Below are 12,708 nucleotides of genomic sequence, written 5' to 3'. Positions count from 1 at the left end.
AGGAAGGGGGAGACAGCAGTTAAAGCACAGTGCTCTCGACCTTATTACAAGAAGCAAAGCACAAGAACTGGGGGTGATGTGGAACTTGTACACGACATTTGCTAGATGTCATCTCGAGTTTCTTTATACACTTGTGGGCCCATTATAGGAAAGATGTGAAGGCATTGGAGACTACGCAGAACAATTTACAAGAATGGGTCAAGGTATGAGAAACTTCAGTTTTGCAAATAAACTGAATATGTTGGGACTGTTCTCCTCTCGTAAGGGAGAGAGGGGATTTGATCGAAGCTTTCAAAATCATGTATGGGCTGAATAGAGTAGATTGGAACCAGTTTCTTGCTCAAAAGGGGAAAAAATCCAAAAGTGATGTCCAAACGTGGATGACGTGAGAAAATACATTTTCAAACAGCAAGTAGTTAGGGCCTGGAATGTACTGATTGGAAAATGGAGGCAGGTTCAGTTGTGGCAAGCAAGTGGGCATCGGAAGAGGTGAACAGGTTGAGGGGTGGCAGATGGAGTTTAATTTGGATAAACGTGAGATATTACATTTTGGTGAAACAAACAAGGGCAGGACTTCCACAATTAATAGTAGGGCTCTGGGTAATGTTATAGGACAGAGAACCAAGGGTTAAGATACATAATCCTTTGAAACTTGTTTCACAGATAGGCAGGCTGCATTCAGCACACTTGCCTGCATTGTTCAGACCTTTGAGTATGGGGTTGGGATGCCGTGCTGAGGTTGTATAGGATGGTTGTGAAGTCTGTTCAGGTTGCCATTATAGGAAGATCATTAAATTTGAGAGGACTCAAAAGATTTACCAGGATGTTGCCAGGAATAGAAGGCTTATGCATAAAGACTGATTGGGGCAACTTTCCACTGGAGCATATCAAGTTAAGGGGTGATCTTATAGAGGTTTAGAAAATCATGAGGGGCATAGGCAATATGAATAGCAAAGCTCTTGTCCCCAAGGTGGGGAAGTTCAAAACCGGGAGCATATTTTTAAATGTGAGAGGAGAATGATTTAAAAAGGATGAGGTGCATTTTTAAAAAAATAAAAACAGTGGTTCATAATCGGAATGAACTGCTAGAGGAAGTGGTGGATGCAGGTATAGTTACATTTAAAAGACATTTGGATAAGTACATGATTAGGAAGTGTTTGGAGGGATATGGGCCAAGTGCAGGCAAGTGGGATTAGTTTGGCTTGAGAATATGGTTGGCATGGACTAACTAGACCAAAGAGCCTGTTTCCATGTTGTAAGACTATGAAGTGGTGTTCATGGATATGGGAGAAAAGACATGAATTTGGCACTAGGTAATAGAGCCAGCTGACCAAATGGTTTCCTTATGCACCCTAACAATTCTGAGCTCTTGTGAAATGCACTCAAACTGTTATTTTCTCTTGGACTATTTTAACTATCCCAACAGTAACTCAGTCTCATAAAAAAACCCTTATCTCTGATCGGTAGCATAACCAATTGAGCTAAAATTTCGAAACAGATACAATTATCATAGTTAAGCATTGAAACCAGAGGTTTACAGCTCTTGATGCTTTTCCTCATTCTAAACATTGTTCTTGCAACAAGCAGCTGTTAGGAATCTAACCCATATCTTGCTCAATTCTAACTAGGTTCATAAAAAATACAAAACATTCATATACCTGAGTATATAGGCTTCCTGCCTGTCTGTCTTTGTCACACTTATGATCAAACAATGCACATTTTCCAATAGCTTGTCCCACTCAAACCTACAAAAAAAAAGGAAAAACTGTCATTAGTCTTGCAAAGACTCCAAAAGTGACAACTTATCTCAAAATTTAATCTTTGCACAACAATCATCTTTTTAAAAAATATAGCAACATATTGAAGTAGATTGACAAAGCACCTTTCATTCTTAAGATAACAGCAAAAGCTCTGGGACCAGACAACATTCAAACATTAGTACTGAAAACCTGTGCTCCAAAACTAGCTGCGTTCCTCATCAAGCTGTTCCAGTAGAGCCACATCTGTGGCATTTACTTGGCAAAGTAGAAAATTGCCCAAATATGTTCTGTACATAGAAAACAGTACAAATACAACCCAATCAATTATTGTTTCATCAGTTTATTTTCAATCAGTCAAGTGCCGTATGAAGTCAGTGCAATCAAACAGTAGTTGATTTGCAATAATCTGTTCGCAACTCCTGATCTCATCACAGCCTTGGACTGAACAAGGACAAGAGCTGAGCTCCAGAGGTGAGGTGACAGTGACAGCACTTGACATCAGGGCAGCATTTGACAGAGTGTGATGTAAGGAGGTCGAGCAAAACTGGAGTCATAAGGCAATCAACAAAAAATCTAGATCGAAGGAAGAAGATACTTGCAATGAAGGTAGGACTGCAAAGGGATCAATCAAACGAGGCCGAGTTAAACAAGTTGCTCTCCATTGACAGGAGGAGGAAACTGGGTCCATTATCTCTGGAATTTAGAGTAAGAGGTGAAGTCATTGAGACAGACAAAAACCTGAAGGAGTCTGACAAAGTAGGCAGATGTTTCCTCTGGCTGAGGAATCTAGAATACAGGAGTACAGCATAAGGATAAGGGACTAATCGTTTCAGACTAAGAAGGAAAAATACATTTACTCAAAAGGGATAAATGTTTTTCTAATTCTCTACCTGAGAGATTGTGAATGCCCCAGAGTGTGTCTTCAAGGTTGACCTACTGATTTTTGATCTCCGAGTTGAAGATGGGAGGGTGGAAAAGTGGAGTAGAAGCACATGACTTCACTGAATGGGTCAGGTGTTTTTTTGGGCACAGGGTTCAGGGAATAGACCTAGGATATATAACCTGCCAAAGGTCAGTGAGACATTTAGAAACAATAAAAAGGACTAAAATAATTAGTGCTTCTGGCTAACTAATGAAAGCTAGCACCAATTTTTATTCAATTCGTTAATGGATATAATTGGTGAGGATAGTATGGCTGATGCATATTTGGACAGTCAAAAAGCATTTCCCGAAGTGTGCAATATATTACATAGATGGTCACAACTATATTTGGTGGCAAAATAGGTTTAAAAAGAACAAAACTTCAGGGAGGTCCCAGAGAAATTCAGATTGCCATCAGAAAAAAAAAAGAATTCAGTTGTGTGGACAGGCCAGACAATTTGGGGAGATCTAGAAAACCTCATCATTCCACACTTTGATGCCAAGTCCCCAGTTTTTTTTTAAAAAAACTCTCAACCTTGCTCACACGCTCATGCATGTCCTCGGTCTGCTGCAGTGTTCAATGAAACTCAATGCAAGTAGAACATTATCTAATCTTATTGAGCACTTTACTGTATTCTGGACTCAATATTGATTTTAATCAGTTTTTTTGCCATGTGATGGCCTGAAACTTGTTTTTCATGAGCTGCTTATTCTAATATTCATATTCACTCTGGATAAATGTTTTGTTTATTACAACCAATACCATTCTCTTTGCCTTTTATTCCATGACATTTCCGACATTCAATCTTATTCGCTTTCTATCACATCCCAGGACTTGCCCTTTTTTGATCGCCTGGATCAACAGATCCTAAATTGATCAGAACGAGCTAGGTCCCAATTGTTTGCACAAGCCTCATGTCACGATTTGAGTGCTTAGAACTAAGGCTGACTTCAGGACTGAAGGAACATTTCACCATCAGAGATGGAGAGAGGTGAGAGAGGGCTACGGTGAAGCTCAGATAAGTTTCTTTTCCTCTTTTTAAAAAGAGCAGTGGGGATAGAAGCTAGAGCAGTTGCATGCTCGTCTTGTAGGATATAAAAGGTCAGGGTCACTACCAGCGTCCTTGCTGACTTTACCTGCAAGTGCTGCCAGCTTTAGCTCCGCACAGACTGCATTAGGGAGCTGAATGAACTCTGGACCATTTGGAAGGCTGAGGGGTTGATAGAGGAGACACTGGAAGGTAATCATACCTCGGTTACAAGATGAAAGTAGCTGGGTGACCATCAGGAGAGGGAAAGGGAGTAGGGAGTAGGCAGTCGTGTAGGGGTCCCCTGTGCCTGCACCCCTCAATAACAAAAACTGTTTTGGATACTTTTGGGGGAAGGCGGGAGAATAACCTCCCAGGGGAAAGCCAGAGCAGCCAGGGCTCTGGCATTGAGTCTAGCCCTGTGGTTCAGGGGAACAGACAGGAGACTCTGTGGACAAGAATGAGACTCCCCGCTGGTATGATGCCTCCTGGCTGCCAGCATTAGGGATGTCTTGGATCGAGTCTACTGCATTCTTAAAGGGGAGGGTAGGCAGCCAGAAGTTGTGGTACACGTTGGTATCAATGACAAAGCTAAGAAAAGGGATGTGGTCATAAAAGGTAAATTTTGAGAGTTAGGAAGGAAGCTAAAAAGAAGGTCCTCAAGGGTCTCTGGGTTGCTGCCTGCGCCACATGCTAGTGAGGGCAGAATAAGAAGATATGGCAGACAAACCAGTGGCTGAAGAGTTGGTGCAGGGTTCCAGATTTGTGGATCACTGGGTTCTCTTCTGGGAAAGGTAGGACCACAAAATGGACAAGTTACAACTGAACTCCAGGGGGACCAATATCCTTGCGGACAGACTTGCTATAGCTGTTGGGGAAGCTTTAAACTGGGTGGGAACCAGAGTGTCAGGTCAGAAGATGCCAGTAGTTGGCATAAAGGTAGATGCAAGAAGCAGAGTGGGAGATGAAGGGTAGCCTAAATGGCAAGTGGATGGGAGTACAGACAGAAAGGCAGGAGGAAACAATGCAGAGACCAGAGCAAAAGTTAGAAAAAAGTAAAATTGGATGCCAGAATCATATGCGAAGACAGGGAGATTGCTAAATGCTAAAGGGACAATGAGCATAAGGGCACTTTATTCCAATGCCTGAAGTATTCAAAAGAAAGTCGATGAACTTATTGTGTAAATCAGTACAAATGGGTATGATTTAGCTGTCATTACAAAAATGTGGTTGCAGGGTGGTTATGACTGAATTAAATATCCAAGGATATCAGATAATTAGGAAGGATAAGAGGGTAAGGGACATGGGGTCACGCTTTTACATAACGATGAGATTATGGCTATCGAGAGACACAATATAGGATCTAAGGAGCAAAATGTTGAATCCATTTGGGTGGACATCAGGAATAATGAGGGGAAGAAGTCATTGGTAGGAGTGTCTATCGGCCACCCAACAATAGTGCTACAGTGGCACAGGCGATCAAGAAACTTCTGATGCACGTAAGAATGAAATGGCAGTAGTTATGGGGGGGGCTTTAACATGCATATTGATTGGCTGAATCAAGTCAGTAGAGGCAGTCTTGAACAGGGGCTCACAGAAATCATCTGTGATAAATTTCTTGAATAGCATGTCACTGAACCCACAAGGGAGCATGCAATCTTAGATCTGGTCCTGTGTATGAGACATGTAAAATTAACAATTACGTAGTTAGGGATCCTCTCAGAGTGATCACAGTATGATCGAATTTTGGATACAAATGGAGGATGAAAAAATATAATCAAAAACCAAGGTGTTATGCTTAAACAAGGGAGACTGTAATAGGATTTGGAAGGAGTTGGCTAAATTAGACTGGGAACACAAGTTATATGGTGGAACAGTAGAAGCCTTTCAAAGAGATTTTTCCCAGAGCTCAAGGCAAATATATTCTAGTGAAAACCAAGAATAGCAAGGGTAGGAAGAGCCAGCCTTGGATAAAGAAAGGAAAGATATATTATGAAAGCAAACTAGCACAGAATATAAAATCAGGGAGGAAAAGTTTTTATAAATACATGCATATAAAATGGAAAAGTGGGGCTAAAGTGGACTAAAGTCTCTTGCAGGATGCGAAAGAGAAATTAACATTGGGTAATGCTGAAACGATCAAGGCCTTGAATAACTATTTGTCTCAGTCTTCACAGTGGAAGATATGTCTTATCATGCCAAGGAATGAGGTTAAGGATACATTGGGAGGTGAGGACCTCAATTCAATTGTTATCACTAAAGGGTAGGGTTGAGCAAACCTGAGGGTCTAAAGGTAAATAAGTCCCCTGGTCCTGACTGAATACATCCCTGGATGCTGAACGAAATGACAGAAGTTTAGAAGATGTGTTAGTGATAATTTATCAAAATTCATTGGATTCTGGGCAGGTCCTGGTGGACCTGAAGACAGCAAATGTCACACCGCTGTTTAAAAAAGGGTGTTGGCATCTGTACTTGGGAAAATGCTGGAGACTATCAAGAAAGAAGAAATAGTGAAACATCTGGACGGAAAGGTTCCTATCAGGTGGATGCAGCTTGGATTCAAGAAGGGAAGGTTGTGTTTGACAAACACATTGAAGTTTTGAGGATTTAACAAGCACAGTGATCGGGGGGGAAAGGGGGGGGGGTGGGGGGTGTTTAAAGAGAACCAGTGGATGCTGTATACTTGGATTTCCAGAAGGCATTCAATAAAGTGCCACACCTTGGATTCATCCATTAGAATGCATGGAGTTGTGTGGAATGTACTAGCATGGATAGAGGACTGGTTAACCAACAGAAAGCAGCGAGTCAGGATAAATGGTTGTTTCTCAGGATGGAGATCAGTGGTGAGCTGTCAGGGGTGGGTGATGAGGATAGATATAAAGAATTTGGAAGAGGAGATGGTAACGTATCCAGGTTTGCTGATGACAATAAATTGAGTGGAAAGGCAAACTGTGCAGAGGATTGAGGGTCTGCTAAGATTTAGATTGGTTGAGTGGGCAACGGTCTGACAGATGGAGTACAATGTTGGGTTATCCACTTTGTAAGTTAAAAAGTGTTGGTCAATAGACAATAGGTGCAGGCGTAGGCCATTCTGCCCTTCAAGCCTGCACCACCATTCAATATGATCATGGCTGATCATCCTTAATCAGTATCCTGTTCCTGCCTTATCTCCATAACCCTTGATTCCACTATCCTTGAGAGCTCTATCCAACTCTTTCTTAAATGAATCCAGAGACTGGGCCTCCACTGCCCTCTGGGGCAGAGCATTCCACACAGCCACCACTCTCTGGGTGAAGAGGTTTCTCCTCATCTCTGTCCTAAATGGTCTACCCTGTATTTTTAAGCTGTGTCCTCTGTTTCGGCACTCACCCATCAGCGGAAACATGTTGCCTGCCGCCAGAGTGTCCAATCCTTTGATCATCTTATATGTCTCAACCAGATCCCCTCTCAGTCTTCTAAACTCAAGGGTACACAAGCCCAGACGCTCCAGTCTTTCAGTGTAAGGTAATCCCACCATTCCAGGAATTGACCTCGTGAACCGACGCTGCATTCCCTCAATAGCCAGAATGTCTCTCCTCAAATTTGGAGACCAGAACTGCACACAGTACTCCAGGTGTGGTCTCACCAGGGCCCTGTACAGCTGCAGAAGAACCTCTTTGCTTCTATACTCAATCCCTCTTGTTATGAAGGCCAGCATGCTATTAGCCTTCTTCACTACCTGCTGTACCTGCATGCTTACCTTCATTGAGTGGTGTACAATGTGAGAAACAAAAGCTCCCTCACTTTAATAATTTCAGTCCGAGACTAATTTCTGATCAGCCATTTATTTGTACACCTATAGATGGGTGCTTTGTCTAACTACCTGGTAAGGTAATGACAAAATGCACACTATATCCAAAAAACCTTCGCAATTTATCCCATATGTTTTCCTTATTCCATTGTCTGTTCCCTGCTTCGCTTACGTCACTCATTTTCTTAAGACGTATCCCACAACTTCTGTTTATCCTGTTTTGTCCGTGACAAACTCTTATCTCTGACTCCCATAAGGGTGTTTGACGTCAGTCTATTATAGATTATTGATTAGGCATATCTTTTCTTCTATCAGCATCTATTTCCATCCAGAGGCCACTTTGACCTCTTTGATTAGGGTTAGTTCCTGTGTCTTGAGGAGGGGAAACAGATGCTTTCCTGTTTGCCCATATATCCACCATTGTTCTGTATTCATGTCTCATGATTTCTTTTTGCTGAATATGTATTTTCTCATTCCTATTCTGTATCAGAATTTATACTTGCAGAAATAACATTAATTCATTTATATCCCACAATTTCCCCTTTTTCTTTTCATTACTATCTGTTAACTTCTGCATTTTTGTCTCCTTTTTTTTCTTAACATTGTTTACAAAATTCGCAAGCATCATTTCAGAGATTTCATCCATCTTAGTCTCACTCATCTCCTTATTATTTAGTTGATAAAGTTCCTCTGTCTGATTCCCCTCAGGGGCATTCGTTTCATCAAAGCTGTTTCACTCAGCCTCTGGGTGAGCCCTCGTATACAGGGCATGATACAACAGCCACTGGCCACCAATACCCCGACTACTACTATCAGGGAAGTAAGGATAGAAACCACCACCCCCCTTCCATTTTCCAAACCAGGATTCAAGCCACCCTGTGAGAGATGTGTCTACTCCTGAATTCTCAGCCAGTTCCTCTGCTAAGGTAGTCAATCCCCGTAAGGCCCGAGTAATCGAACCATCAGGCGCAGTGTTATTAGGAATAAAGGTACAACAGCTTCCTCCTAACATCACACATACACCCCCTTTCTCTGCTAAAATCATATCAAGGGCTATTCTATTTTCCAATGCCATCCTACTCGTCGCATCAAGCTGTTCTGATATTCCTTTAACCGCATCTCTTGTATAATTTATAAATCGCTGTTGATTATAAAAAATGTAATTTATCCAGTCTACATTTTTATTAATTGTTACCCACCAAAAGAGAGCTGACTCAAAGCCTGCTGCAATCTGGTTACGAGCTTTGAATTCAGGTACTCCCCTAGGGACTCCGACCGAATCGAGATAAATCCTGTCATCAAAAGAAGTATCTAACAGTAATCTCTTACCCCTTCCCTTTTTCCCTACTATCTTTTCCTTCTCAAATGCCAGGGTAAATGGAATTGCCAATTGTACAATTGCGCATATCCCTTTCCAATCCGGAGGTAGGGTGGGTCTCAATATTTTTCCTCCACAGTACCACCACAGATCCGCTCGGGGAACCTTTAATGCTGAGTAGTTCCCTCCCTTCTCCGTTTCGGTAACATTCTTAATCTCTGTACATAATTTCAGCTCCCCCAAATGTATCGACCGACTCGTACCTCGCCTGTGCACACATGACGTGTGATTTCCAACTGCGGCGGAAAATGTAGGGGGAACTTTTGCATCTTTCTCCTCCAAGGGAGGGAACATCAGAGATAGGGAGGTACAATTCCTATCATTCCATGCAGTCTCATCCTGGTACAGGGCTATCATACATTTCATGCCCTTCCTGTCTCGCTTCCACCCGAGCGGAAAGGGAACCACCTGGGCCACTGGCCTACCGGAGGCACATGCATAGCAATTGCTGTTGTTCAGACTTTTTACAGTATACTTTACCCATTCAACCCAGGCATTTGTATCCCCGTACCCAGTCTCTATCTCGATGGTCTGTTTCAAATCCTTTACCTCTATATTTTAAACTACTTTAGGATCATCGGGAGTGGTGAAAGGTTGTATCTCATTACCCAGTAATTCTACCCATTTTTCCCTGTCCTATGCTAATTCGAAAACAACAGCCCACAAACTCCTTCCCATTTGCTTTCATTTCAATCCCAAATGTTTCATTTAATTGTACCTCATAAGTGCCACCTCCCAAAACTGCTTCGTGCCATGTGGTTTTTCTTATCGTTAAATATATGGGGTTACACTTTTTATCGGGACAATCGCGTGCTGGTCGGAAGGGGGCCCGGTGTATTGTGACAAGACCATTATACCAGGTACCATCCCCGAGGCCATCCCCATAGGACTTAAGATGTATCTCTGAGTTGCGGTATTGTCTCTGATTAGCTACATTCCCACAATTTACTAAGCTACATATATCAGTGTCTATTACTTGTGGATTATCAGACTCAGGAACCATTAATAATACATATGAAAATGATATGTAACAAAATCCCTATACGAAGAGGGCTAGCATCATAACTCTAAGCATTCCCAGTATTCTGATCATTATGCTAAAACACAAAAAGGCTTAATATACAATCTTACAGAAATAATCCCGCGCTCGCGTCGCCACTGTATAGTCAATTACTCAAAGTCTCTTTAGTCTGAGTTTCAGCGGGTCTTGCGTTGATTGCGTCCAGACTTCTTCCTCAACTGGAGGGTCCACTGGCCCTTTGATCCAAGTATAATGAGTCCAGCCTTTCTCCGCCGTCCTTATTGCCATTTCGGTAGTCAAAAGAGCCTGACACGGCCCTTCCCAGTCTGGCTGCAGCTTAGTCTCTGTCCATGATTTTAAGACTCAATCTCCTGGCCGGATGGGATGAACAGCAAATTCAAGGGGCGGAGTCTGTGCCAATAGACCCTGTTTTCTGAGGAAAGATAAAGAGGAGGACAAGCCCAGTATATACTTCTTTAAAAACAAATCTTTAGTTTCGGGAATTGGCAATTCTCCCTGCGTTCCCAGATAAGGTAATTCAAATAAGATTTCATAGGGGGATAGTCCCAAATCTTTCCTCCGCCAAGGGACAAGCCCAAAAGGCATCCTTTAAATCTATCACACTAAACCATTTGTGATCATGAGGGATCTTACTTAATAACGTGTAGGGGTTTGGCACCACTGGGTGCCTGACCTGTACCATCCGATTTAATGTTCTCAAATCCTGCACCAATCGATAAGTTCCATCAGATTTCCGCACTGGTAGAATTGGGGTATTATAAGGAGACATACATGGCTCCAACAAACCATCTCTAATCAGTCCCTCAATTACTGGCTGCAGTCCCCGTTTACCTTCTATGGAAATAGGATATTGTCGTTCACAGACAATGTCCCCTTTCCGATTTAAATTTATTCAAAGGGGAGGGATCTGTAGTTTTCCACGATTCCCTTCTCTAGCCCATACAATGGGGTCTATCTTTCTCTCAGCATCCTCTGTCAACATCGCCAGTTGTACAACTAATTCTTTTTCCTGAATTCCAATCTCCAGTCCTAAAAGGATAATTAGGTCTCTCCCCAGTAAGTTACTTCCTATATCAGGGATATACAGCAGTTCCCCTGTAACCCTACCTTTAGGACCTTCTATCATCATAGGTTCAAATACTGGAACAGTAAATCCTTCCCCTTTCACCCCCGAAACAGTAATTGACCGTGTTAACATTTCTACTTTCTTTGGTTTAAAATTCAGCGATGACCGTGCTGCCCCCGTATCTACTAGGGAGATTACCTCCTCCCTACACGGTCCCACCTTCAAGTTTATCAAGGGTTCCTGGTGGGCCCCCGAGGGTAGGAACCCCTGACACCCCTATTCTTCATCATAATTCATAAGCGGAATTGCCTTTTCTTCCCTTTGTAGATCAGGACACTCCCGCTTAAAATGCCCTATCTTTCCACAATAATAGCATCCTGCCTGTAGCGACTTCCATCTCTGCCCCTGTCACTCAAACCCTCTATCAAATGTTCCCCCTTGTCCTCTCCCTCTTTACAAACACTTTCTGTGCCTCTCTCGACAATTCATCTAATGGTTTTTCACTCCATCCTTCTATCTTCTGTATCTTTCTCTGTATGTCTGGCCATGCTCTTGTCACAAAATGTACTTTCAAAAGACCCTGTGCCACTGGGTCCTCAGGGTTCATTCCAGAGTATTTCCGCATTGAGTCCCTTAATCTTTGCAAGAAAGCTGAGGGAGTCTCATCTTTCTCCTGTCTAATTTCAAAGGCTTTAATCAAATTCTGTGACTTCGGAACTGCCTCCCTTATTCCTTTTAGAATCAGGTCTTTCAATTCCCTCATTTCTTCTCTATGCTCCGGGTTTTGGTTTTCCCACTGGGGGTCTCTGAGGGGAAACTTCACCTCTCCCTGTCCAGCATCCCCATCTCCAATCGGGTGTTCCCTGTCCCATATTTTAATGGCAGTTCCTCGTACAAGTCCCCTTTCCTCCCCAGTAAATAATATATTCAAAATAGACATTAATTCAGCCCAGGCATACAGACTGGGCCCCAAAAATTGATCAATTTGTTCAGACAACCCCACCGGATCCTCAACCAGGACCTTCATTTCCTTTTTAAATGTTCTGACCTCCCCACTGGTGAGGGGGGCACTTACAAACCCAATCTCTTTGTCCCCTATGGGTACCTCCCAAAGGGGATAAGTCGTTACGTCTTTTCCCCTTTATCTTTTTTTTAAAGAAATATTGCAATATTTCTAGCTCCCCATAACTTCAAACACCAATTCATCAATTCATGCTTGACTAACCTTCAAAGCCTGTTCCTAACTTATAAATATATTTATATATATTTACGTTCATTTCTTCAGTGTTTAATAGTCAAAATGCAAAATGCATACAGTTCCCAATTTTGCAATTCACTGTAATTACCCAGTTTTAGTCCTTTAATTTAGATCCAAAATTAGTTTTCTTAAATAGTCCTAACCAATCATTGCTCAATTACAATACTATAAGTCGTAAAATAATCAGAGCTTGCCTTAAAAGAACTCGTCTACTCAAGTTTTTTAAAAAAAAACTTCTAATGCATGAACAATGGCTGAATCCAAGGTCACAGATATTAACCATAGAATTTTGCTTTTACCACAATCTAATGTTGAACTGAAACTTCAACTGTCCTCCATAAATCGCTGTGATGTAAAGATAAAAGAGATTAGTTAGAAACTGATAGTAAGGCAGTCATGATCTGTAAAAAGAACAGGAGTTATCATTCCTTTTTTTTTTCTTCATAATCACAATAGAATCCTTAA

The 12,708-nt window shown here is 42.0% G+C and overlaps 1 protein-coding gene across 3 annotated transcripts in view; it reads right to left on the bottom strand.

Annotated features, from left to right (window-relative positions):
• LOC148151123 (S-adenosylmethionine decarboxylase proenzyme-like) overlaps nucleotides 1-2,491 on the bottom strand; it is a 32,203-nt gene extending 29,712 nt beyond the window's left edge. Inside the window, exons 1-2 of one of the 3 annotated variants that reach the window (XM_087983184.1) lie at nucleotides 2,360-2,491; nucleotides 1,659-1,745 (exon numbers count right to left, since the gene is read on the bottom strand). In XM_087983184.1, the coding sequence (XP_087839310.1) occupies nucleotides 1,659-1,745; nucleotides 2,360-2,448 (176 nt within the window). In that variant the 5' untranslated portion in view covers nucleotides 2,449-2,491. Of the gene's footprint in view, nucleotides 1-1,658; nucleotides 1,746-2,359 lie in introns of those variants that run through there. The other 2 variants (XM_087983178.1, XM_087983189.1) reach the window with 2 other exon arrangements.
• Nucleotides 2,492-12,708: the final 10,217 nt, after the last annotated feature.

This window comes from Chiloscyllium plagiosum, unplaced genomic scaffold (assembly GCF_037043375.1).
Source record: "Chiloscyllium plagiosum isolate Xiang-an unplaced genomic scaffold, Cpla_swu_hap1 HiC_scaffold_3, whole genome shotgun sequence".
In the NCBI taxonomy this organism is placed as follows: Eukaryota; Metazoa; Chordata; class Chondrichthyes; order Orectolobiformes; family Hemiscylliidae; genus Chiloscyllium; species Chiloscyllium plagiosum.
Note: the sequence above shows the minus strand (reverse complement) of the source record. Positions and strands in the feature narration are given on the sequence as shown.